Here is a 27,419-nt window from a genome sequence, read left to right as displayed (position 1 = left end):
AAAAGGAATCTGGATGTTATCTGGATCTGTGTAGTGGGAAGCACATACCTCTAACAAAAGAGCAACTGGTAGTCAGCATTTAAAAAAGGGTGCATTTACATGACCTATTTAGGCATGGTTCACTCAATCCAATTTGCTGGATTCACATGACACTGAACACAATTAACCCAAACCAAGCTGAAGTGCTACAGTAAAGCTAAAATGCAGTTGACTAATTTGTGGTTCAGTAAGTTGTGCAAACATGGCCATTGGCAAGCTTACTTCAAAAATGTGGACTTTTTTTGCCTAATACAATCAATGGTATTGTATTGCTGCAAGAGCTTTAAGCTTTCATGTAACAAATTCAAGAGAATGTCAGTATGCAGCAATAAAACAAGCAAAGTCTCCAGGTCCTTTAAATTACAAGCTTTTGCATATTAGTTCACAGCACTAAAATGGAGTGGTTGATGAAAGCTTATACCTAACGCAGGGGGGCCAAGAGTACAGTATTTTTAAACTTTCCCCTAATATGAGGTCTTTTTCTCACTACCAAATTTCCCTTTGTATTTCTAATGTATTAAATAAAATATTTGGTCGTTGGATTTTGAAAGGAATAAAATATTCCATTTTTTTTACTCAGTAAGACCAACAAAATGTTTAATCCTCATTCTCCAATAGTTAATGAGTTAAATGCCCCGAGCAATCCTTTCCCCGTTATATTCCTATGTAACGTTCAGCAGTAGACAATAGTTCCTGGTTACGGGAATAAACTAACCAATATAAGCATCGTTATAGAAGACCTTGCGCTTGAAAGGATTGGATTACACATAATGAAAATCTGCTTTGATGCGGACGAACAGCGACAGAATTCACGCGACAGAAATTCAGACGCGGCCAACACTGGGGGGCGGGGGAGGTCTCGGAGAAAGAGGGGCCGGAGCAGCGCAATTATCGTTAGACCAGCATCGTTTTTAAACCCCCAACCCGAAAGGGAGCGCACTTCCGCAAGCAAGGCAGAGAGGAGGAATTCTACCCTATTCTCTATGGAGGTAATAGAAATGGCAGTCTTGTCTGCACGGAAAGACAAGTCTAACCGGAAGTCGCGGGTAGAGCTGTGTCCTCAACTTCTATCTTGGAACGAAGAGCCTTGGCAACAGCAGCGAACATCATTCAGCGTCCCCAGGGCAACAAGCGGTCGCCGCCGAGCGTCGCCCGTTGCCGGAAGCGGAAGTAGCCGAACCCTCTTCAATCGATAGGAACCCGGAAACTACCCAGGGGATGGCGGCCGGTCGAAGTTTGAGTCGCTCGGAACGGAAAGCGGCGGCTCGCGCTGAGTTCCTCCGTCAAGAAGAGCAGCGGGAGCGACGGAGGCAGGTACGGCGGGGTGTCCAGAAATCAAGCCGGGAGGTTCTTCTCGAGGCGCCGGCTTGGCAACACGCCCCCTTTCCCTTCCTCTCTTTTCCCCAGGTCTCCCGAATCCTGCGCAAACCGCCGGCCGACCGGAGCGCCGACGAGGCGATGCTTCTGTCTGGATGTCAAGAGATGGTGCGGGATCTGGAGCGGCTTCGCAAGAAGCGGGAGAGACTGCGACGCCGGCTAGAGGAGGTGGGTACGTTTTATAGCTGTGCTGTCAGTGCCTTTTGATGTATGCCAGCAAGGCTTGCTCGCCCCTCGGCTCCAGCGGTCTTCTTTTCCCGCCTGTGATTTATTTTCTTCATCTCCTCAGTTGACAAGTTTGATTGATGGTGGCCTTAACTAGGCAGGAGTTAAATTCTTTCCCCAGGTCTGAAATCAGCTTCAAGGTGTGTAAAATTAGCTGTGCTTTATCATCTAAGTAAAGGTAAAGGTTCCCCTCCACATATGTGCTAGTCATTCCTGACTCTAGGGGGTAGTGCTCATCTCCGTTTCAAAGCCGAAGAGCCAACGCTGTCTGAAGACGTCTCTGTGGTCATGTGGCCAGCATGACTAAACACCGAAGGCGCACAGACCGCTGTTACCTTCCCACTTCAAAGGTGGTCCCTATTTTTCTACTTGCATTTTTTACATGTTTTCGAACTGCTAGGTTGGCAGGAGCTGGGACAAGTAACGGGAGCTCACTCCGTTATGCAGCGCTAGGGATTTGAACCGCTTAACTGCCAACCAGTGTCTTAGCCACTGAGCCACTGTGTCCCATTTATCATCTACTAGGATGGGGGGAAAAGTTAGGTGATTGGCAATGAGTAGAAATATAGGCAGAGTTAATTATATGCCCTCAAGTGAGTGTCTACTCTTAGTGATCATATAAATAGATTTTCTCCATTCTGAGGATCTGATCCCTATATGGTGCTTCAGGCGATCCACCCAGCAACACTGTAACTGAATGGATCTGACTTGTGGCAGGTTAACATCTTCATTTCTCCCATCCCCTTTCTCAGCATTATAGGGTTCTGTAGAAAGTAGATCTTTGCATAATTATTATCCGAAGTATGATAATTTCAGCCTGGGCATTTGTGCCTGAAATTAAAATTCTGGATTGAGTTTCTTGATGATCCTTTTGTTTATTTTCTTACCTGCTTACAGTATTCTCAGAAGTCTTTTCCAATGTCAGTTCAAAGGTGTCAAATTTGACTTTGAAGAAGCAGAATTTCCATTCCGCTTCTTCAAAACTAAATTTCTACTTCATACAGTGTCACAAGGAAAACTATTGCTTGCACAATTCTGGTCTTTAGATGCAGGATAGGGATTGGCAATGAGGACAGTAAAATTCATGCGAGCTTAGCTTTTATTAAACAATTGATGACTCCTGGATCATTCTTTCAGAGTTATTTCCTTACCAGATGGCTCAATACTTCCAACAGTGAGAATATTTATAGCTTGAGATTAAATTGTGAGGTCCTTGGTGCTCTCTGCACTTGATGGTTTTCTTGTAGATGTTTCATTACTAAGCTAGGTAACATCAGGGCTAATTAGTGCTCATCACTAGTGCTAGCACTGATGATATTACCTAGTTTGGTAATGAAATGTCTGCAAGAAATTCACTGAGCTCAGAAAGCACCAAGGACCCCATGCTTTCAGCAGTGACAGAGCTTCTAACGGCTTCTAATACTGAAAAAGCCAGGATACATTCAGAGATGTATCTGCCTTGAAATTAGCCCATACTGAACTGTATAGCACAGTCAAACATTTGCACAGGAAATATTTTGTGACAAAATACAAAATCATTTTGTAGTATATCATAAACTGTTTTATGATCATTTTATGTCATAAAATGTTTATAAAATTTGCCAAATGTCAATTCCACAGGAGTCATGGGTCCTTGATTTTGGATGCATTCTGTAAGTTAGCCCACGTGAGGTACCTTGCTTGAAAATGTTTTGCCCTATGGTACACTGTTTCACCCAGCTAAGGTTACAAGAATGAGAATTTAAGTAGTATACAGTAATATATTAAAGAATGGCTGGAGAGTATTTTAATTTGCAGGGAAAAAACATGTGGCACAATAAATCTGTCACATCTGTAAGATTTCTGTGTTTGGGAGGTAAGATAACTAACAACATTTACCTATATTTTTCATATAAATTAAAGTTTACTACTACTGGAATGTAATAGTAATATATTTATATTTCACTAGTACCTACAGTATTTGGTTGAATTTAGAAAGTAGAAATATTTTACTATTTTATTTTCTTTATAAATAAACATGCACAGCTTTTTATACTGTCCAAAAAACATCTCATTACATTTTTATTTTTGTTAAGGGTCTGCTTAGACACCTTTTCCATTATTACATTTTTAATGTTTGGCTTTTTAATGATTAACTAGTTTATTTAGATATGGGTATACAAAAAGCTTCAAATGTAAATTGACCATTACATGTTTAGCATAAACATCTCTGAATCTCTGTGTGCTGCTTGTGCTTGTGGTTGAAGTGAACCCAAATTGTTCCATTTCCCTGAATGTCTTTCTGAAGTTTTGTTTAGCATTTACTGTGTTTCCCTGACCCCAAAAATAAGCACTTGGCCTTATTTTTGGGGAGGTCTTATTTTTGAGGTGCAGGAGGTGGCGAGTGTGGTCACCTCATGGCTGTTGTGTTGAAATATTTTTGGGAAGGATTTATTTTCAGGATAGGGCTTATTTTAGCACATACACTCAAAAGCCCGATTGGGCTTATTATCCGGGGAGGTCTTATTTTGGGGAAGCAGGGTAAAATGGCAGAAGAAAAACTATTGTAAATTAAACAAACAAACAAACAATGGAAGTTACTTCTATAGTTTCTTTCAGGAGAGGTTTTCACTGGATTTCATTTCCAATTGTGAACTGAAGGCCTTTTGTTTCTGGAAAGGCAGATCTGGATCTAACCCTCCTTCATCAATTCAGTTGGTTGCCTTCAGTAGGCTTTAAACAACCTAATTGTCTTTTGAACTGGTTTTGCTTGTTGAGAATTTTGTGCTTTTCCTTGCTGACAGATAAAACTAGATAAGATTTCTGCCAAATTTACAGAAAAGGAACTTGTTAGTTTATCTGCATCTCTTTTTGGCAATTAATTTTCTTCTACTTGAAGAAGAAAGGTAGTAATTAAAGGTAGAAATAATAAAGATAAATATATTAATGAACAGTTCCGGCATGTTTCATTGAGGCACCAAGTAGATTTATAAGTACATGGTAGGAGAGCCAGTGCTTATTCAGAAAAGTATGTAATTTCTAATTTGGCTACTTGATATTGTAAAATTCAATCTCTGCTTTCATCCACATTTCATCTGCTTGAAAGAATATAAATGATGTTAAAAAGCGTTCCAAATATATTAGTTATGGTAATAGAATACATGGGAGACCTTGAGGAAAGAGGACAAGAGATCCTGCCTGGGAAACAATCAGACAAGAGGGGAAGGAGCTCTCAACAATCAGAGAAGGAAACTAAGGAAGGACCCATCCTAATGGAACAAGGAGATAAAAGTGGAGGGGAAGAAATTTGTGCTTTTAGACTGGCAAGATTGATGCTGGCCTTCCCTGGTAAAGCAGACAGGAAACACAACTAGATGAATTAAATCTATTTTATTGTAAGGCTACAATTATAGGAATGGACAAAAGCTAGAAAAGAAATTTGTGGATTTCATCGTTTTGGAAAATATGAGATTTTTACTCTTCCTTTTTTTAGGTGTGTGATGAGCCTGACGAATTGAAGAGAAAAGTCAGCAAGCTATCTGCTGTTGTCCGAGGAGCTAAACATCTTATTGTATATACAGGAGCTGGCATAAGTACGGTAAGGTTGTATCACTGTCTTTCTAAAGTCATCAGCAACTAAATATTCTTATAACTGAATTACCTATCTTGCTCATCATGTGAGAGTAGCCTTGTTTTGAGGTTTGAAAATTCTTAAATGCTCCCATGTCACACAAGTTGAAATAATTGGTTTTATCACCTTCTGTAGAAACACAACTTGAAAGCATTTTGGCATTTTAAGTTATGACTTTTATGTTGTATATTGACACTAGCATTGTGAAAGTCTGGGAAAATGGGGGGTGGGGGGAAATCAGAAAAGCTTTTCATTTTTCTTCCCATCTCTTTGGGGAAAAAATGTTATTTTTTCTGCAATGTCTTTCCTAAAAAGTTCAAAAAGATTAGATTGTTTTATGAATTTAAGAAAAATGTGTGTTCATTGCACTCATGATAGGTAGCATTCCAAAGTTGGGTATTGATCATTGGTGTAAACTGTTTGGGTATCTTTAAAGACTGGTAGAAACAAGTAGGATTCTATATACAGTACCAATCTTCTTCTAAATTTAAATTGTCAGTAAAAATCAAACTGTAAATTGAGCTGTTCACATCTCAAAAACCCAATCTTGTTTAGAATGCAAAATACACTATATTGCCAAATTATTCGCTCACAACTGATTCTGATTATGTGGATGGGTGAGCAAATACTTTTGGCAATATAGTGTATATCTTTGGAAGTAGTCCTCTGTGAGAAGGAATGCTGGAGAGGTATAAAATATGTGAATACTTCACACTTTTTGTGCTTTGGGGAAGAAAAAACTGTGACAGACAGCTAAATACTGTGAAAGTGGAAGTGAGTTCCTTGGCTGGTTGATAAATCCTCATATTTTGCATAACTATTTTATCCAAAAAAATTGGAGATGTTAAGAGAAAGATAAACTACACCCTTCCCATGTAAAACCTTCGAGCCACGCAAAACTCATTGTGACTTTTTGGCCATATCTATTCAGTTTACTTAGTAATAGTGAAGTGTTTTGCAGGTACAACACAACAGTCCTTGATCCTGCTGGGCCAAAGCAGCATGTTATATACATAGCTGTAACTTTAGAATAAACTGGAAATTGTCTGTTGTTTTGTTCAGGGTAAACATTTAAGGGATGCAGCTTGAGTTGATGGATAGATATACTATGAATGGCTTAGATCTTTGGGTGATGGCAGCATATTTGGTACAAAGAAGTAATTATCAAAGTGACACTGTTTTTTTTTTTTTTTTTTACAACAATCCAGTCATTTCATGGCATGGAAGTAAAAGGTAGAGATGCTTATCAATACAGGCAAGACAATGCATTCTTAAAATGAAACCAGTAGAGTTTATTTTTCTTTGTGACTCCTTACAGGCAGCTTCAATTCCTGATTACAGAGGCCCAAATGGGGTGTGGACAATGCTCCAAAAAGGGAGAAGTATCAGGTAATTGGTTCAAAAGCATTTCTTATATTACATTGGAATCCTGGTTCTTGCTTTTCATATTCCTTTTCTTTCAATGAATCAGGGCTACCGATCTGAGTGAAGCAGAGCCCACACTCACCCACATGAGCATTGCTTGTTTGCACAACAACAAACTGGTAAGCTCTTTGATTTTCAGTCCTGCGCTTCTGAGACAGTGGTGAAAGTCAATTTTTTTTATTACTGGTTCTGTGGGTGTGGCTTGGTAGGTGTGGCAGGGGAAGGATCCTGCAAAATCTCCATTCCCTCCCTATTCCTGGAGCCAACCAGAGGTGGCATTTGCCTGTTCTCCAAACTACTCAAAATTTCCACTACCGGTTCTCCAGAACATGCTGGATTTCACCCCTGTTCTGAGGTCACAATCTTACAGCGACTCTTAGGTTTGCTGCATGTTGTATCTACAACATTTGTCATATTGTTTCTAGATGCTTTTATAAAAGAGAAGACATAGAGAATCTATTGATGCCACTGTCTAAATGAGTGCTTTTTAACCTGGACGATTTTAAGATGTATGGACTTCCAACTCGAAGAGTTCCCCAGCTTGGGTTGAAATCCATACATCTTAAAGTTACTGAGGTTGAGAAATACTGGTCTAAGTCATAGATGTGCAAACTGACATGCAGAGGGGTTGGTATTTCCAACATTCTACACGTTCCCTTTTTTTGTTTTTCTTGCTTGCTTTCCGGCTTCATCCCTGTTCTGTTTTCACTACTGTGTTTCCCCGAAAATAAGATAGGAACTTATTTTCTTTTTACACACAAAATATGGCTTGGGCCTTATTATGAGGGGAGGGTTTATTGTTTTGGGGTTGCCGGGAGGCTGCTCTCTTACGAGCGGGCTCCCAAAGAGCCGGGCACAGCCTCATGGGCAAATGGCTGTGTTGTGTTGTTGCAGCAGCGCAACACACCAGCCATGAAGCAACCACACTCAAAACAGCCACCCGCCAACCAATGTTCCCTCTAATTTTTTTTCAGTGTGTGTGGAAAAGTATAGTGTTTGAGCGGCACATTTTCATGCCTGAGCACCTGAATTTTTTTCACAGATGTTTCACAGAGCAATTGATTTATAGGATCCGAATTGGAATGGAGAAAAATGGTTTTGTGCGTCCGTGTGTGTGTGTTTGAGTGAGTGAGGGATCCAGTAAGGGAACTGTGCCTATTTAGGAAAGAAGGTAAATTATTGCAAACATGATCAGTCGAAGATAAGTATGGGGACAGACTGGGCGGTAGAGAGAAATAATAAGAGTGGGAAAGAGGAAGAAAAAAAGAGGGAAGAGAGACAGAAAGAGACAGAGAAGGAGAGAGAAAGTGACAGAAGAATGGAAAAGAAAGAGAAGAGAAACAAAGAGAAAGAGGATGAGAGAGACAGAGAGAGAAGAGAGGAAGAGGAAAGAGTAAGAGAGAACATCTCATTTCAACCCTGAGGTGCAAATATTCTCTTTGATTGGTAATTTTATTTGTCCGTTTACTATCCAATACTCTTATTTCTCCTTAAGTTCATCAAGAATTCCCTTCTTTTTATTGAATTTATCACAATACCGTGAGAATAACTTTTTCAGCATAGCTTTACAGCTATTTAAAATACATAGAAATTTAAGTCAGGTTTTCACAACATTAGTCTATTTATAAGTCACTAAGTGCAAAGAAACAGAATTCAGAAAGTTGGCTTCCCTTTTTGCAATTGCCTATTGCCTGCTTAATTTTTTACCTACATTTTTGATAACTGAACTGATATTCACTCTTGACCCAAGAAGTCCATCGTAGAAAGAAACCCTCCCTATGAACTTTGTTGGGTTTCCATGGAATGAAGTTTGATCTTTTTCTCAACCATACAGTAGCATATTCTTTCTAAGGAGGATATAATAAAGATAGTCCATAATTGCCTATCAATCTAACAGTATGGCGATTGACAATCTCTTTATATTTCAATTCTAACTCTTTCAGTCTTAAAGGTTTGGGGAGGACAAATCCAAAAATTCTTTTAAAGAGGAAAAAAAAATGCTTGCACAACTGCATCCATGGAGACATGTATATATACACAACACACAGAGAAACAAACTTAACAAAGTGCTAAGCCTGCCCACCAACTATCTCTCTGTCTCTCTTAATGAGAGAGGGAGAGGGAGAGGGAGTATCCCTCCTTCCTTCAGCCGAACACTCTTGCTGGCATCCCGGCCAGATGAGAGGGACTGCAGAGGGTCTAGGGCAGTGAGTCATTCGATGGGAAAGTTGCCTCTTGGAAGGAATGACCCGGCTTGGCTCCCGCTTTCGATCTGCCGCCCAACGACCGAACGGAAAAGCGAAGAGGCAGGAGAGATGAAGCGGGAGCCAAGCCGGGTCATTCCTTCCAAGAGGCAACTTTCCCATCGAATGACTCGCTGCCCTAGACCCTTTGCAGTCCCTCTCGTCTGGCCAGAATGCCAGAATGCCAGCTGTGCCTGGCTCTTTGGGAGCCCGCTTGCAAGAGAGCAGCCGCCCGGCAACCCCCTCTTCAGCTGGGCACAGCACTGCTCACCAACCTAGCGGTATCCTGAAGCAACACGATCACCTTTGCCTCCCCCCGCCCCCGGTTCCCACAGCTTGGCATCTTCGGGATACTGCTAGGTTGGTGAGCAGCGCTCTACCGGGCCAGAGGGGGGGAGGTTGTCCAGGGAGCTTATTTGTGGGGGAGGGCTTATATTTTTGCCCACCAGAAAAATGTGGCATGGCCTTATTATCAGGACATGTCGTAATTTCAGGGAAACACGGTACTACTACTATATGTCTTCTCTTTCTGCTATTGGCTTTCTTCTTTGACTCTTGTTTTTTATATCAGTCTTCTCCTGATAGAAAGTATGATTTTTCTTCATGTTTTTTCCTTGCACAGAAATCTCAGTGCTTAACGATTTTGAATGCTTCGCTTAGAATCTCAGTGCCAAAACAATTCCTGTTAACAGTGAGATAAGCGACAGTGTAATTTTTCATATACTTCTTATGTACAATTTTGAAATTCTTTTTAAACTTGAATAGAAGTGGTGGAAACTTTCAAAATGTGGAAGTACATTATACTTTGTAACCATAAAATTTAAAACTTAGTAGCCTTTGGGAGGGCAGTGCTTGCTTTCCCTGTAGTACATACTCTCTTTGAGACATGCTAATTGCTTTATCTGTTTTCAGAAAATTAATTTCTGACCTTTGGAATTCTTCAGGCGGCAACATTCTACATCCCGTATTCTTACATTGGGAATCCAAATAGCATAGTCATTAAATCTTCCATTTCTTTGTCTCAGACCTGAAATTGGTTTAAGATCATGGTGCTCAAACTTGATCAGGCAACCATATATTTTTATATATATATATATATATATGTAAAACTTATATATAAGAGAAACACAAAATAAAAAATCATCTTTCATTACATCTTGTGGAAAGCGTATCCATTGGTTACAGGTATATTTTGTGTGTTTTTTCCACAATCATTACATATATTTCATTCAGTTTGGGTTGTACATTATAGAATTTATATATTTTACAATCACTATACCACAATTTTCATTTAATTAGGGTTTTAAGGACACAACCACCTACTGGCATTTTTTTCCCCCCAGTCTCAATGAATCTGCCATAGCTTTACATCTTTATACCATATTCTAAAAGAAAGTCGATTAAAAGGATACCTAACATTCCCTCTCCTTCCCCCCCTCCAAACTCACAAATTAACACTTCTGTCCATTTTACTTTTACCAGTACAACATACCTGTATATATCATTAAATATTGTCCATTAACATTTCTTTATTGTTATTGTAGTTAGCTAAAAATTACTATTTTTCTCACCTCTCCTCTCCACAGGCCCAAGAGCGATTTACCTTTATAGCCATCTCTGAACAGAAATTTATTAATAAGTGTTAACAAAATAACCATTTAAAATCTAAGGCAATCTGAAAAATGTTGACATTTCTAGTTAATAGTCACAAAAAATATACATTAACATTTCCTTCTAGTTATTATAGTTAAGAGAAAAAAAAAACCAATTGTTTGCTAGTTTATATCACGTCTCCTCTCTTCTAATCCAAATTATTTATATCTTCATGCCAAGATCTAAACACAAAATTTATAAAGTTTGTAAGTCTTTTCACCAGATCTCAATTTACAATTTATGGCCTGGTTATTTATCCTAATTAAGGTTATCATTTCATTATTAATATCATAGTAAATTATATGTTAATGAATGCACTTTCAATGATGATCTAAAATAGTCTATCAAGTACTGAAATCTCTACTTATTAATCATCAAAAGTGAGCTAATTTTTATCATCGAATGGCATTATCAACCAGTGTCTTTCCAGTAGCAAAATGGTCCTTTCTCTCTCGCCAGCAGTTGTGTTAATTCTCATTTTAGCACCTTTTCAGAGTTTAGAACTTCTCTCCGCACTTTGTGGCTTGAAGGATCTCTCATGTAGTTTCGTTGCCCTTGAATTGTTATTAACGTAGGCTTAACTTTTTTATCAAACATATTTCTGGATGAATTTGTCTTCTTAATTCTCCTGTGCACTGCTTGGGGAATCCAAGCATGGGTTAACTTTGTCCATTAGCCTAGAGACTGAGTTATGTAAATGTTGACCACCCCTCCTCTGACTGGATGGGTGAGCTTTTTAACTCAGTCCAGCCTAAAGAGACGTATCTCAATTTTCTATAGACTAATCGACAAAATTTCATCTGTTTACTGGATTCTGAGATCGTTAGGAATGTTAAAATTGGGTTATTGTAGGACGGAAGGTAAAGGCGACAGTTTGCTGTCAGCCAACCTCTTCGGCGTTGGACTTATCACCTGAGATCAGCAGCTGCGAGGTTCACAGAAGCCATTGTGCTCTGGTGCAGCAGCCGCTTGTTCTGAGCGTGGGATCGGTTCGCCGTTTCCCTTTCTTGCCGATCGCGCGCGCCCTGGTTTGTTTCGCCACCCCGCGCGCCTCGCATCGTGAACGATCTGCCTGAGCGGCATGGTCTATTCCCAGGTCTCCCTTTACCGCCACTGTTGCCCTTGTTTTATCGGAGCCGCTGCGGGCTCGCTGAGGTGATTGCGCTGCCGAGAGCCATCGTCAGTTGGGTTTCCAATTTGAATTTCATGCCTCTGGTACGGTCGCCATTTTGGGACCGGTCTTTTCGCACACGCTCAGGAACGGCCGGAGGAGGAGTGTTGTGCATTTCGCATCCAGGCTGTAGTGCTGCGCCAACGGCTCCTCCTCTTTCCCTCACTTTCGGCTTGCTGGCTTAGTGAAGAGGTCGATTCATCGCAGCTCGTCCATTCACGTGGTGCCTTGTGCGGTGGTGCAAATTCATGGCGCTTTACTATTCCTGTATTACAATGGCTGATCAGACCATCTGCGGAGGTACTGTAGAGCCCCCAAGTGACTCCCGCTCCCCTGGTGACTAGCTCAAGGCCTGGCAGGGCCGTTACCAGGGCCTCCAGCCAGAAGCCCCGGGCTTCATCCACAGCTCCAGATAAGTCCAACAAGCGCAGGGATAAGTCCAAGGCGACTAAGGCCTCTGGGGGGGCTAGCATTTCACCTTCGGTGCTAATTCCGCAACAGGCTTCTCCCGTGCTTTCTGCAGAGCACCAAGGTTGGTTCCCTGATATTCAATTGCCCCGGGCATCTACTTCTGAAGAAGGTTATTGGGGCCCCAATCCCCCCTGGTTCTTTCGGAAGCGAATGTGGCCTCAGCTCACACAGATCCATGTGCGGGCCCTCTGCTACGTTTACTCCTACCGCTGCAGGCCTCAGACCAATGGAATCTGGGCCTTCCCCCTGATCTTTACCAAATGATCTCTGCAGCTATTTCTAGGGACGTGCATGCGGAGCTGCATCGTAGATCCCAGGTTCCTAGGGCCACTGGTGCCCAGACTGGCCCTGATCCCCAGACCATGCAGGCAGATTTATCAATCCCTCAGACAGACCCTCCTTCGCCTCTACCCTCAGTTTATAGTGAGGATTCGGCCTTGGTGGAGGAAGGTGAGGTGATAGATAGGGATTTTTCTGATGATGAAGGATTGGCGCTGGATCAGCCTAATTCTTCAGGATTATTTCGCCCCACGCTGTTTAAGTCTTTATTGTATAAGGCGAAGACCACCACTCACATGGGGGAGGCAGCCTCTCAGGCTAGCACTGCAGTTGGTCTGGATGTAACTGAACACCTTTTTGCTGAACAGGTTTCACAGCAGGAGGTTATTCCCTCCCCCAAGCTGTTTCTAGATCTTGTTCAAAAGCAGTGGGATCAACCGACTGCGGTTACCCTGCCCAGCAATGGGGATAGGAAATTGTACACTTCCACTCCAGAATTAGAAGGTATTCTGCAATTCCCAATAGTGGATCCACCTGTTGCTGCCCTAGCTTCCCCAGCTTTAATTCCATCAGAGATTTATCCGAAAATTAGTGGAAATACACCAAGGGGAGGAGGAGGAGGAAAGAAGAAAGATGGGTAGAGAGGGATGGGAGAGAGGGTGGGGGGGAAGGTGAAAAGGAAGGGGGGGAGCGGATTTGGAGAGAGGAGTGGTTGATGGGGAGGGGAAGTAGGGTAGAGGGGGATGATGGAGGGAAGATAGAAAGTTGGAGGGTGGTGGAAGAAAGAGGTGTATGGAGAATGGAAGAGGTATATTGGGCTTTTATTTTCTGGGGCATTGTTGACAAGAGGAATTGATGCAATTATTGTTTAATACTGTATGGTATATACATGTGAGTCAGGGGTGGGTTTCAACCGGTTCGCGGCGGTCCCTGCGAACTGGTTGGTTGCCGAACCCGGAAGTAAGTAACTTCCGGGAACGGCGAAGGGCCCGCCCGCGCGCCCGCGCGCCCGCTCCTTACCCGGTTTTGATGAATTCTGCGCTTCCACGCATGCGCAGGACGCATACAGCGCCTGCGCGATCCTCCAGGAGCAGCTGGAGCATCGCACAGACGCTAGTACGCATGCATGCACCACACGCGTGCACACGTGCGCGAGGAGGCCGCACGCATGCGCGAGGACGCCGCCGGCCTCGTTCCAACCGAACCGGTTGCAACGGGGCGAGAAACCCACCCCTGATGTGAGTGTATGAAAATGAAAAATAAAATATATATACATAAAAAAAAAGATTTCTGAGGGCTTGAAGGCGGAAGATCGTAAGGCTTGCCCCCGATGACATGCGCCTACACCAAGATGTTACCAAACTGATGGCAGCCCTGGAATTCTCTGCGGATGCCACCCTTAATGCAGCAAAATTTGCATTTCGGGCTGTCGTTTCCAATGTTGCGTCCCGGCGTTTGCTATGGCTTCGCCATTGGCAGGCTGACATTAAATCCAAGTGGCGCCTTGCTTCCACGCCTTTCAAAGGTGGGGCCTTGTTCGGATCTGTTCTTGATCCCATTCTCATTGAAACGGGGGATAAGTGTAAGGTACTCCCTTCCACCAGCGGGCGCACTAACAGGAGACAGCAGCCTTACAATAGGTGCCAGCCCTTTCGGGCCGGAGATTCAGGATTCACTACTGCCCCTTATGTTCCCCACTATAACAGGGCCTTTACTCAGCCGCAGGACCGCGGTCAGGATTGCACGGGGGCCAGGGATAGGGGCTGCAGCAGAACCAGGCACAATCCCAGGCCAGAAGGCCATTTCGTGGGGCTGGCAACCGGTGCTTTCGGAGATACCGGTGACTCACAAGGGGAGGAACCCATTGGCGGGCGTCTCCTGGCCTTCGCTCATCAGTGGGCGGAGACCACGTCCGACGCCTGGGCCCTTCAGATCGTGAGGCTGGGCCTCACTCTAGAATTTCTCTCTCTTCCCCTGAGACGGTTCATCAAGTGCCCTTTACCCAGGAGTCCTGTGAAAAGGCGCCTCATGGACACTGAAATACAACACCTTCTCTCCATCAATGCCAAAGGGTCAGGAGGGGCTAGGTTTTTACTCCATCTTATTCCTAGTGCTCAAGAGCTCGGGGGAATGGCGGGCCATCCTAGATTTGAAAAGGCTCAATCTGTACATCAAGTATCAAAAATTCAAGATGCAATCCTTCAAAAGCATCTTGGCACCCATCCGCCCGGGTGACATGATGACATCAGTCGACATCAAGGAGACGTACCTCCATGTGCCCATCCATCCGACATATCGCAGGTTCCTACGCTTTCATTCCGCTGGCCAGCACTTTCAATACCGGGTCTTACCCTGTCGGCCCCTCGAACATTTACCAAGCTATTGGTGGTCGTAGTGGCGTCGCTTCGCTCAGTTCCAATACGAGTGAATCATTATCTAGACGACATTTTGGTTCTGTCTCCATCTCGAAACCAGGCCCTACGGGATCTACAAGTAACAATGGACTCACTGCGGAGCCACGGGTTCGTTCTGAACCTCCCCAAGAGTCACCTGCAGCCGACCACATCGTTGCTCCACCTGGGGACATTCATCAATTCCGTGATGTGCGAAGTGTCCCTGTCTCCAGAAAGGCGACAGAGCATCCAGCGCTTGGTGAGTCAGGTATATTCTCAAAGACTCTTACCACTGGCAACGCTTTCCCAATTGCTTGGGAAAATGATTCCCTGTGTCAACATTGTCCCCTGGGCCAGGTTCCATGCTCGCCCACTTCAATGGTTCCTGCTTCCCTTCCAGAGAGCATACACCAGCCATTCCCAGATCAAGGTTCGGCTCCCACCCAAGCCTCTCAGATCCCTCCAGTGGTGGACATCTTCCAAACTTCTCAAGGGGTGTCCATTCAAGGAACCAGACCGCATCCAAATTACAACTGATGCCAGCCTATTCGTGTGGGGGGCCCATGCCCTGGACCGAGTCGCACAGGGCCGATGGTCAAGTCAAGAGCTGAGAAACAGCATCAATTGGCTGGAGCTCCGTGCCATCCGCCTAGCCCTCCAAGAGTTCTGGGACATAGTGTCACACAACCACTTACCGGTCTTGACCGACAATGTGGCCTCCAAGGCCCATGTCAACCGCCAAGGGGGCACCCACTCCAGGGCCCTGATGTTGGAGGCGGAGAAGCTATATCACTGGGCGGAGAACAGACTGTTGTTGATTTGGGCGGAACACATCTTGGGCGTTTCTAACACACAGGCGGACTGGCTGAGCAGGGCCACCGTGGATCAAGCGGAGTGGCAACTCCACCCCGACCTCTTCCAGGAGCTCTCTCGCCGGTTTGGCCAACCCGAGGTGGACCTATTTAAACAACCTCACAACTCACAACTACCACGATTTTACACCAGGTACCAGACTCCTGGGGCGGAAAGAGTGGATGCCCATGGCCGGCCGGCCTTCTTTACGCCTTCCCACCACTCCCGATCCTCCCATCGGTCATTCAAAAGATCCTGACGGAGCAAGCGGAAGTTCTGTTGGTAGCACTGATGTGGTCCCGACAACCCTGGCATGCAGACCTCGTGCACCTGTTGGTCTCACATCCGTGGAGGATTCCGGACGACCAGATCCAGTTCAACCAGGGAGCTCTCATCCACCCGAACGCCCAGCTGCTACAGTTAGCCGTGTGGCACGTGAGCGGGCTATTCTAACCGGTCTCCACTACTCAAATAAGGTTATTGACACTATTCAAGCGGCCCGTCGTCCATCTACTACACGTCCATCTACTATACAAGGCCACCTGGCAGGCCTTCTGCAGGTGGTGCCGCTGCACAGGAACTGACCCTACCAACGCTTCGGTGTCCCAAGTCTTGGACTTTTTGCAAACGGGACTTGACAAGGGCTTAGCGCCCAACACACTTTGCCGGCAGGTCGCGGCCTTGTCCACGGTGATTGGGGTGGCCAGGGCCATCCATTGTCTCAATACTCACGGGTCAAGTCCTTTCTAAAGGGTGCAGCTAATCTCAGACCTCAGACTGTGCACCGTTATCCTACCTGGGACTTGACTTTGGTTTTCAGGGCTCTCACATCTTCGAGCCCATTCAATCCATCAGCCTCCGGTTGTTGACGCTTAAGATGGTGTTCTTGGTAGCCATCACATCGGCCAGGAGGGTGTCTGAGCTGGCAGCGCTCTCAGTTGGCGCGGACCTCTGCATATTCCATCCCAACAGAGTCGTCCTTCGTTTGGATCTGACCTTCCTTCCAAAGATCAACATGTTGTTCCACAGGGCTCAAGAGCTCGTCCTCCCGGACTTCTGCCCACGCCCTTCCCATCTGCAGGAACGCCAGTGGCATCACCTGGATGTCCGCAGGACTCTTCGATGCTATGTGAAATGCATGGCGTCGTTCAGGAGGTCGGAGGTGCTTTTTGTTTCATTCCAATCATCATCCATGGGGCAGAAGGTGTCTTCCCATACCATCGGCCGATGGTTAAAGGTGTGCATCACTCTTGCTTATGACAGCCACTCCTGACCGGTTCCCAGGCGCATTACTCCTCATTCTACCAGGAGTGCGGCTACCACAGCGGCCTGGGCTATGCAAGCCTCAGTGGAAGAGATTTGCAGGGCAGCTACCTGGTCGTCGCAATCACCATTTATTAGACATTACAAGGTTGACGTGTATGCCTCGGCTGAGGCCTCCTTTGGGCGGCGAGTGTTGCAAAGGGTACTCTTTTCTCCAGAGGACCCTGACCAGCCTAGTTCCCGCCCTGGAACTTAATTGCTTTGGCATGTCCCATGCTTGGATTCCCCAAGCAGCGCACAGGAGAATGACTGTTGACTTACCTGAACGGTCCTCCTATGTGCGCTGCGAGGGGAATCCAAACCTGCCCGCAGTTTCGGCTGGTCAGGGCTATCTCAAGACTCTGACTCGATGACTGACCTTGTTCTGCTTAATGACTTGACTTACTCTGGACGTGACTGTTAATACCTTGTTCTTGGCCACGGCCATAAGTGACATTGCCATACATCTTTCAACGGCTGACTTCGTACAAAACTGACCCATCCAGTCAGAGGAAGCGTGGTCAACATTTATATAACTCAGTCTCTAGGCTAATGGACAAAGTTAATCCATGCTTGGATTCCCCTCGCAGCGCACATAGAAGGACCGTTCAGGTAAGTCAACGGTCGTTCCATCCTTTTCGCTCTTTTATTTTCTCCTGCATCTTAGAATTTGGGAGAAAGCTCCAAATTGTCAAAGTCACTTTTCCAACTTGCATTCTTTTCAATTTCACTCACATTTAGTCCATTAATGGGTTCATCTAAGGACTTGTCTTTGTTTTCTGTATTTTCAATCTCTTCTTTAATCTCTGGAGCTCCAACCCTCTCCTCTTTTACTGTGGTACCCCATAGTCTGTCCCATTTCTTGTCAAATCTTTCAAATTCTTCTGAAATGTTTTGGAGACCAGCCAGGATGTTTTGGATTATTAAGTTTTCTTCATCTGAATATTGATCCATTTTTCAAAATGCAAAGGAATGTAAAGAAAAAGAAAAAGAGAGAGGAATCTGCCACTCTAGCTTGTCAAAGTTTTTTGAAGAAAATATCTATATTTATTTTCAATCTTAAGCACAAGTTCTTTTGTGGTTTTCTATGTAGAAGGGTTGTTATCTCTTTCTTTCCTTTTCCTTCTCTTGCCAAAATAGTTTCCAGAAGCACCAGCAAAATACTGTTCACGCCCTTGAGTCTTTATCAGATTTTATAAACAAGTTCCAAACCCTTCCCTTGCAAAGCCAGTGAAGTCAAATAGAAAAGAACAAAGGATACGTTGTTTCAAAACAGGAGAAAACTTCAAGCTCAGGCTTTCAAATGGCAGATTCAATTATTTTTTCCTTATGCTTTTTCCTTAAGTATCTTTAGTGTGATTTTATAACAAATAGAATTTGTTAAAGTAGGAATTTTTTTTTTAGTTTAAACCAGGAGAAACAGTTAAGGTAGTAGAAAGAAAAAAAATAGAGGAAAAAAGATCAGTCTATACACTTCATGCGGAGAAACAGGAAATGTTGCAATCACTTCAATCCACAAAATATCGTTACAAGCAGGAACAAAAATTTTTCTAAGGCAGTCCAATAGGGATTAAATTTTCTGCTTTATTCTTGCTTAGAGGACTAGTTATTATTATTGTTTTTAAAAAGGGTTTCTTAGGGCAATCTTGAGAAAGAAAGAAAAAACCTCACCAGAAGCTTTCACTTCTTCTCTTCCTTTGGGAGCCGTCTCCGACTATGTTAGCCCGGGGGCTGCTTATTTGCTGCTGGTTGGAAGCACTACCCTTGGGTCGATCAGGGACTTTGCAGTGTCCCTGCAACCAGCAAGGTTTTGTCTTCCCAATCACCGTCTCTTCGGGATGGTTTAGGTCCTGCCGGACCGTCCAAGGGCAAAAGTGTCATCGGCAGGCTCGGACAGTCGAGTCCGCATGATGTGCCGTCGCGATGTTGGCTCCTCCTCCGATCAGGCAACCATATTTACCACTATCTATAGACTACTTCCAATCTGGAAGTTAGCGAGTTCAAAACAATTTTATTTCCTGCTGCCCATCAACAAAACAAGTAAAAGCTGTCCTTGAGTTACAACCATTCATTCAGCGATCATTTGAGGTTAGGATGGCATTGAACAAATTGTGATTACCATCAGTTCTCAACCTCACAGTCATGATTGTGATCTGACTGCTTGGCAATCCATTCACAATTACAACTGGTTGACAAGCACTTTTTGGTCACATAATCACAATTTGCAATCTCCCCTGCTGATTTCCCCCAAAAAATCAATGGGGGTTGAATTTTTTTGAAATTCAAGGTTGCAAGTCATTGAGGTAAGTCTTCCTCACTGGGGCATCCTTCTCAGCCCCTCTGTACTTGTACAACCCCTCACACATCCTCAACTCACATAGCTCCTTTCATGCACCCCTTTTTGCACTGTCCCTGAGTCTCCCTCACATCCTTGTGCACCCTTCCCTGTGCTGCATCTTTTGCACGTCCTCCCCTGCATGCCCATGCCCCCTTGCTCCCTCCCCACCTGGGAAGCAACCACTTACCTGCCTGTGGGCCTGGCACTTGCAACTTCCTGCTGGCTTCCCCATTGATTTTGTTCATGAAAAGCTGGCAGAAATCTGCCTTGCCTAATGACTATGGGATTCAGTTAATGATGACAGCCAGGGCTGCAGGAATTGTTGTCACTAAGTGATGTAGCCACAGTTTACAACTGTACTGCTTAGCAGTGAAAATTTCAGTTCTAATTGCTGTCATAAGTTAAGGACTACTGTAGTGAGAAAAAGAGGTTAAACTCTTTTGTACATTATAAGAATTTTGTTATTGTATTTTGAATGTGATTGAGCAAGGACAAAGGAAAAGAGGAAAACATCTTCTCTTACTGTCCATGATACTATTTCCATGTTCATCCCATTTTCTTTTCTTTTTAGGTGAAGCATGTAGTGTCTCAAAACTGTGATGGGCTTCACTTGCGCAGTGGCCTCCCTCGAGAAGCCCTGTCTGAGCTGCATGGAAACATGTACATAGAGGTGAGTGCTTGGACAGGACGAGATTTGGTGCATTGTCATAGAAGAAAAATGCTAATACATTCTATGATTCCATCCCAAACTAGGTTTGCACATCTTGCACACCCAATCGTGAATATGTACGAATATTTGATGTGACAGAGCGCACAGCCTTGCATAGGCATCAGACTGGGAGATTATGCCATAAATGTGGAGCACAGCTGAGAGATACAATTGTACACTTTGGAGAGAAGGGTATTTTACAGCAACCCTTGAACTGGGAGGCAGCAACAGAAGCTGCTGGCAAAGCAGACGTGATCCTTTGCTTGGGGTCTAGCTTGAAGGTAAAATTAAAGAAACATCTTTGCACATCAGTGCAAAAGTGTTATGATTTAAGATGTATTCTTTTATACTATGTATGGGAAGATTTTGGAACAATACTTCAAATGATGAATTAGCATATTTTGTGGAGTATAAGTCGCTCCAGAGTATAAGACGCACCTTAGTTTTGGGGGAGGAAAATAAGAAGGGAAAAAATTATGCCTCTGCCTACCAGCATCATGGTATTCAGCTGACACATGGTAACATGTCAACCAATCAATAGGCATAGCAACTCAGCCAATGAGGGCTATTTGGACTCTGAATTTTGCTGTGTGAGCAAGAAGGATACAGGAAGGAGCTTGGCTTAGCCGAGAACTGAAAGTGAAACTGCTTGTGTTTTGCTTGTATTTACTGCTACCTTGGAAAACCTGTCTTTGGTAATGTATATTATTACTATTTTGAATCATGCTGAATCAGTTACTGTGCTTTCTGAATGTGGTTGCTGCTGCAAACTCTACTACTCAGGTCAGCTTCAGCACTTATTGCAGCCCATTCAGCACAGCTGATTGGCAGGTGGATCAGACTACTGGAATACTCCCAATCAGCTGTTCCAGGCTGCAGGGATTGCCACAAACCATCATTTCCTCCATGCATTACATTTTTGGCCTCTGGTGGAGGTGATTGGGGCTACATTTGATGTATAAGACACATCCAAATTTTCACACTCTTTTTTGGAGAGAAAAGGTGCGTCTTATACTCTGAAAAATACGGTAATTGAGAGTTTATTTTGTAGTTTTCAAGGTTCAGCTTGCAAAAATAGAAGTTTTTGAAACCACACACAGGTAATCCTCGACCTACGACTACAACTGAGCTCAAAATTTCTGATGCTAAGCAAGGCAGTTGTTAAGTGAGTTTTGCCCCATTTTACAACCTCTCTTGTCACAATTGTTAAGTGAAACACTGCAGTTAATTTAGCAGTATGGTTGTTAAGTGAATGGCTTCCCCATTGACTTCATTTGTCAGAAGGTCAAAAATGTCATCTCATGACTTGGGGTACTCAAACTTATAAATTTGAACCAGATGCCAAGCATCTGAATTTTGTTCATGTGACCATAGAGATGCTGTAACAGTTGTCAGTCATAAGTTGCTTTTTTTAATGCCATTGTAATTTTGAACGGTCACTAAACGAACTGTTGAAGGTCAAGAACTACCTGTCATTGCCTTCCTAATTATCCCTTCAATATAATCTTGCAGATTCTTTTTAGTATAGTAGCAATCAAATCATGTGCTAATCTTTTTCCTTTTATCAGTGATCTATATTTTGGTAGATATGCTGAAAGTTAATGAATACAGATTTGGACTCAGCAGGAAATGAAGCTCCTAAAATTATATTTGAAAAGGAAAAGATAGTATTTCCCCCTAGAATTTAAAAACAAACAGTAACTTAGTACAGGTAGTCCTCAACTTACAATGATTCATTTAGTGACTGTTCAAAGTTACAACAGAAAAGTGTAAAAGTGATTTAGGATTATTTTTCACACTTATGATCATTGTAGCATTCCCATGCTTATGTGATCAAAATTTAGACGCTTCGCAACTGACACATATTTATGACAGTTGCGGTGTCCTGGAGTCACATGATCATCTTTTGCCATCTTTTGGCCAGCAAAATCAATGGGAAAGCCAGGTTCACTTAATAGCTATGTTATTAACTTAAACAACTGCAATAATTCACTCAACACCAATGGTTAGAAAGGTCACCAAAAGTGGTCATAGGTTGAATACTACCTGTAGTTTTCAAGTAAAATAATATGCTTTAACTGCTGGTTTGCTATTTATTATTCCCCAGAAATAAAATGTCATGCAACAGGCACTGTTAAAAAGAAAAGGATTCTCAAATGTTCCATTGGAAGTATTGAGAAAGAAGATTTGATAAAGCCCTGTAGAAAAGAACAGGTCTGGGTTTTTTTTTCTTGTATTAGTACAATACTATTCTAAGATCATTTGCTCCCTTTTTCACTAGGAAAGTAGCCAAGAGCACCAAGTAAATATGCTCTTCTTGAAACATTTTGAGCAGACTGTATAGTTCAGTACAAGACCAGAAAGGGTTTGAGAATTGCCTAGTCTATAGGTAAATTCATCTTAAAGTAGGTATGGCCTACTTCGGTAAATGCCCAGTTGTACACTAATTCATTACTTTTTTCAAAGCTAAAGTTCATATTTGGAAGCTTTTACACATGTTTGATTTATAAGTTATAGACTTTGACAAACTTTTTTTGTTTAAGAACATAAAAGCTGTACTGAGTCACCCTAAGATAACTTTCTTCCAACCCAATACTTTCCCAAGATAACGTTCTCAAGATATGTGGGGACTGTATCGCTAGAATTCTGATATATTAAATATGAATACAAAGTTCTTCATAAGGATCTCAACAACTGGCACTTGTCAAGTAGGACCACAAGGTGCTCTGCTCCTTATCTCAGTTTCTTTCTCACCTTTAAACATGATACACTTTGGTATATCATATTTAAAGAGAAGAGTTCCTGATACCTTTGGCAGCAATTTTAGTTTTCCATTAACTCAGGCTGTAGTTCTATACATATTTTCCTATCAGTAATCTCTGTTAAACGTTATCAGATATGTTTTAAAATAAACTTATATAAACTTACATTGCTAGCTATACTTGTAATGGTAGGCGCGGGAATTAGTAAGAACATTTTTCAGGTATTCTGACTTTAAAAGTTTCTCCTTGAATTTGAGGTAGTAACATTTGGGTTCTAACATAATATTGTATCTTGGCCATTTGTTCTTGGAATACTGTACTTATGCATGTTACTTGGTCCAGAATTTTTCTTTTAAAAAGTCCTGCAGATGACTTGGTAACCCAGAATCCTGGAATAATAGGTCTATAAGCAGATGGTTGTTCTCACTGCCCCACTTTCCTTTTTACTTTGGGGGAAATCTGCAAATAAGCATTGGAGGAAGTCTCTGTATATAAATGGCATATCATGGGGTCCTATACCATGATATCTGAAAATTAGGAGATACATTCACTTTTTAGCAGTAACAGATGCTGTGTTGTCCTTTTTCCAACAGGTTTTGAAAAAGTATCCACATTTATGGTGCATGAGTAAACCACCCAGACACCGCCCTAAACTCTATATTGTAAATCTCCAGGTGAGTATATATTGGAACAGAGCATAATGTACAGATGCATGTGCTTACATCGTTTGCTTTTATATACTTTTGATAAGGAATAATGTATGCAGAAAGTTATAGACTGTTCCTACTACTGTATACCAAGAATAAATAAATTGTTCTTGAGCAGAAGGCATGTGTGAGCCTTTGGAGGTTTGTCAATTAAGTAGATGGTATAGCACTATGTGGAACAATGGTTTGCTTAGTTTTATGTTTCCTTAGGTTAAGATTTCCATGATAATGACTCTTGACATAGTGTGAATAGAATCTGGATGGTATTTAGCTATACTCAGAAATATGTGTCCTAGCTTGATAACCTTCAGACACCTGTTTCCTCTTAAATGTTGGGTTAGCTTCTCTATTTCTATCCAATGATAATGCAGTGATAGTTGGAATGTGAGCTAATTATGTCTCTTTCTCAGTATTCCAAAAGCTTCCCATTGTATTCTGATTTACACTTTGAAAGATAATTTTATTAGATGCCATATATTCAAACTAAAGAGAAAGTATTCTTTCCTAACTAACTATTGGAATGTCATTTTTTAAATAAGGACTAAATATGTTTTACCAGACCTGCCATAAAAAAATAAAACTTATGTCTGTCTGAATCTGATGAGTAGCATTGTTATATCATTCACAGACTGTCTTTGAAGAAACTAATCCAATCTTAATCTATTGTATTTGCAGTGGACACCAAAGGATGATCTCGCAGTCCTAAAACTTCACGGAAGATGTGATGATGTGATGAAGTTATTGATGGATGAGTTGGGACTTCCCATTCCTTCCTATGATAGGTCAGTGACAACCAAATGTGTTCAGTGTCACTTTTGTTCAGTGTCAAGTTTGGTTAGTGTCATGATGCCCTTGATAATATAATTTATTTTGATTTATTTGGAGGCAGAGTTTGTCATCCAAAGTTGTAAGGAAGATGGTGTGGTCCAAATCATGCTATGGTTGAATATACTGTATTTTCCAGAGTATAAGACACACTTTTCCCCCCTAAAAGAAGGTGAAAATTTGGGTGCGTCTTATACACCGAATGTAGCCAAAAACGCAAAGCACGGAGGAGGCGATGGTTTGTGGCAATCCCTGCAGCCTGGAACAGCTGATTGGGGTATTCTGAGAGGCCAATTCCCCCTCCAATCAACTGTTTGTGCTGAATCAGGCTGCAATAATGTGTTGAAACTGACCTGGCTGTTCATTTGCTGCAAGGACGTGTCAGAGTTTGCAGCAGCAATCACATCTAGAAAGCACGCACAAGTAACTGATTCAGCAGGATTCAATAACTTCTCTTTATATATAACACATGAAGTAAAAATATACAATACCAAAAGCAGGTTTTCAAACATGGTGGTTCCAACATGGTAAATAGAAGCAAAACACAAACACAGGAGTTTCAGTTTCAGAGATCAGCACAGCATGCAGCTTTAGTACAGAACAAACCAGGCCCAGGCACCTTGCTATCTCCTTCCTTATTGCTCACACAGAAAATACTGTTTCAGTTTCCAAACAGCCCCCAACTCTCTCACACATTGATAGGATGCTAGCCAGATAAATACTATGGCTGCTGGTAGGCAGAGGCAATTTTTTTTCTTATTTTCCTCCCCAAAAACTAAGGTGCGTCTTATACTCTGAAAAATACGGTATTTGCATAATAGTTCAAAATGTAAGCTGCTACTTTGGTTCAAGACACTTATTCATAGGTAGCTGTGTAAATTAACATTACATATTATCATGTTTGTCTGTAGAATGAAAGACCCCATTTTTTCTCTGGCTGTTCCTTTGCAACCTGCAGAAGAAAGCAGTCATAGCCGAAAACTCGTGGCTCCACCAGCAAGTCTTCATGAAGTACAACTGGGAGAGGAACAACACATGCATCCAGATCCACCCTCTGGTGGCTGGTTTGGCAGAGGCTGTGCAAAAGGCACAAAGAAGAAAAAGAACTCTTGATAACAGATTAAAAAAAAGATTTTGAGGACCAACTATAGTTGCTAAAATCAGGGCAAGAAATGACATCTGCACTAGACTTCATCAGGATTGCTGGGCTAACTGGAAAAAAACACAGCTGCTATTTTCATAGAGATTTTTTATAATTAGCTGACAAGGACCAAAGCTTAGCTTGGGTTTATGCCATCTAAGGGGAGGTTGGCTTTTAATACTCAGGGCTGCCAATTAACAATTATTAATAAAATTATTATAAATGGCTGCTGGCAGTTGTTTGAGTATGGCTCTTTTGGTTTTGATGTAATTATGAGCATCAAACTTGATCACATCACGGGCTGGATCATGACATATTGCGACGGTTTTTGCCTTTGCTGAGCTGGGGTGGGCGTGGCCTGCACATGACATACTTGGCCCACAGGCTGCCAGCTTGTGGCTATGTAGTTGCTGGTGTAGATGCTGTACAGGTAGCCCTTGAATTATGACCACAATTGTGCCAAAATTTATGTTGCTAAGTGAAACATTTGTTAAGTGAGTTTTGCCCCACTTTACGAATTTTCTTGCCAGTTGTTAAATGAATCATTTCATTTGTTAAGTTAGTGACATGGTGGTTAAGTGAATCTGGACTCCCTATTGACTTTGCTTGTCAGGTCGCAAAAGCTAATCACATGATCCCAGAACACTGCAACTGTCTTACATAGGAACCAGTTGCCAAGCATCTGAATTTTGATTGTGTGACCATGGGAATGCTGCAAGGGTCGTAAGTGTGAAAAATGGTAATCAGTCACTCTTTTGAGTGTTGTCATAACTTTGAACCGTCACTAAATGAACTGTATGAGGACTATCTGTATTCCACCACCCATTTAGGTCAGCGATTTCTATATTAAATTCTGCCTGTGAGCAGAGCTCTGTTCCTAGAATAGAAACAGAAATAGCATATTGGAAATCTGCCTTTGTAGATCTGCATCTCTGCTGGCTTTTTCACATTTTAGAATGGATGCATCTTCAAAAAGCCACATGCAATAAGTAAGAGTGAAATGGCGTTAAGGGAAATTCCCCGTTCTCCAATAATTTGTGGCCTGGCTGGACAGCAGAAAAACGCGAGTATCTCCCTCCTGCCACAGGCCAGCCGGCCGACCAGTTCAGTGCCCCCTGACTGCCCCCCTCCAGCGCTTCCCTTTCAATCCAAGCGGCTTTTCGGAAGGGGCGGGGCCTCTGGGGACGTAGCCAGCGAGGCGGCGCTTTCGGCAGCTCCGGCTCCTCCCTGGTCACGTGGCAGGGGGAATGTCCCGGCCTAAGTGACAGCGACGGTGTCAGGACGGCGGCCGTCTGTTCGGCACACTCCTGCTCGAGATGCTGCGGAACGGAGCTGCCGGAGGCGCCTCCTCTTTCAGCGCCGCCGCTCGGCCTGTGCGCGTCTGGTGCGACGGATGGTGAGTGTCCCTTCCAGCGTACAGATGGGCCTTGTAGTTGGGATATGCTGCTAGCCTCCGCATTTCTATGGCAACCGTCTCTCCTCCACGGCGTCGAGGAACTGCCGCGCCGAAACGGGTCCCCATGGCAACGCCCCTCACGCTTCCGCTTCGTTTGAACGGCTCCTCTTGGAGGTTTCTCAGCGGCCCCGTCCGTGCCCGGCTCCTGTGCTGCTCCCGCCCAGGCTCGTTGGCCGGGAATATTTCTTTCCCGCTTAAGGGCTCGTTTATGTACACTGGGGGGGGGGGGGGGTGGGTGTTTTTGCTGCCAGGGTTCACCTGGGGCTACGGTCATAGTTAGTGCGCCTAGATCTGGAGACTCCACCAGAGCTAAATTTACGTCAAAGCTATGATTGACGGGGGGTGGGTGAGGGAGGCCTGTGTGGTATATGGTTGAATCGCGGGAGTGTTTTGCTGCAGCTCATCTTTTGGCAAACGCCACTTGATCTCTTCAGCATTTTT

The 27,419-nt window shown here is 43.1% G+C and overlaps 2 protein-coding genes across 2 annotated transcripts in view; both read left to right on the top strand.

Moving 5' to 3' along the window:
• The first annotated feature begins 83 nt into the window (after positions 1-83).
• Positions 84-25,744, top strand: SIRT7 (sirtuin 7). Its single transcript, XM_032209358.1, has 10 exons — positions 84-1,353; positions 1,447-1,584; positions 5,114-5,218; positions 6,570-6,640; positions 6,723-6,795; positions 19,950-20,048; positions 20,132-20,368; positions 23,443-23,523; positions 24,232-24,338; positions 25,293-25,744. The coding sequence occupies exons 1-10, from the start codon at positions 1,258-1,260 to the stop codon at positions 25,492-25,494; spliced, it is 1,209 nt and encodes a 402-aa protein (XP_032065249.1). The 5' UTR covers positions 84-1,257; the 3' UTR covers positions 25,495-25,744.
• Positions 25,745-26,747: 1,003 nt separating this feature from the next.
• PCYT2 (phosphate cytidylyltransferase 2, ethanolamine) overlaps positions 26,748-27,419 on the top strand; it is a 36,123-nt gene continuing 35,451 nt past the window's right edge. The window contains exon 1 of the mRNA XM_032209227.1: positions 26,748-26,918. Within this exon, the coding sequence (XP_032065118.1) occupies positions 26,839-26,918 (80 nt within the window). The 5' untranslated portion in view covers positions 26,748-26,838. The remainder of the gene's footprint in view (positions 26,919-27,419) is intronic.

Source organism: Thamnophis elegans, chromosome 2 (assembly GCF_009769535.1).
Source record: "Thamnophis elegans isolate rThaEle1 chromosome 2, rThaEle1.pri, whole genome shotgun sequence".
NCBI classification, from domain to species: Eukaryota; Metazoa; Chordata; class Lepidosauria; order Squamata; family Colubridae; genus Thamnophis; species Thamnophis elegans.
Note: the sequence above shows the minus strand (reverse complement) of the source record. Positions and strands in the feature narration are given on the sequence as shown.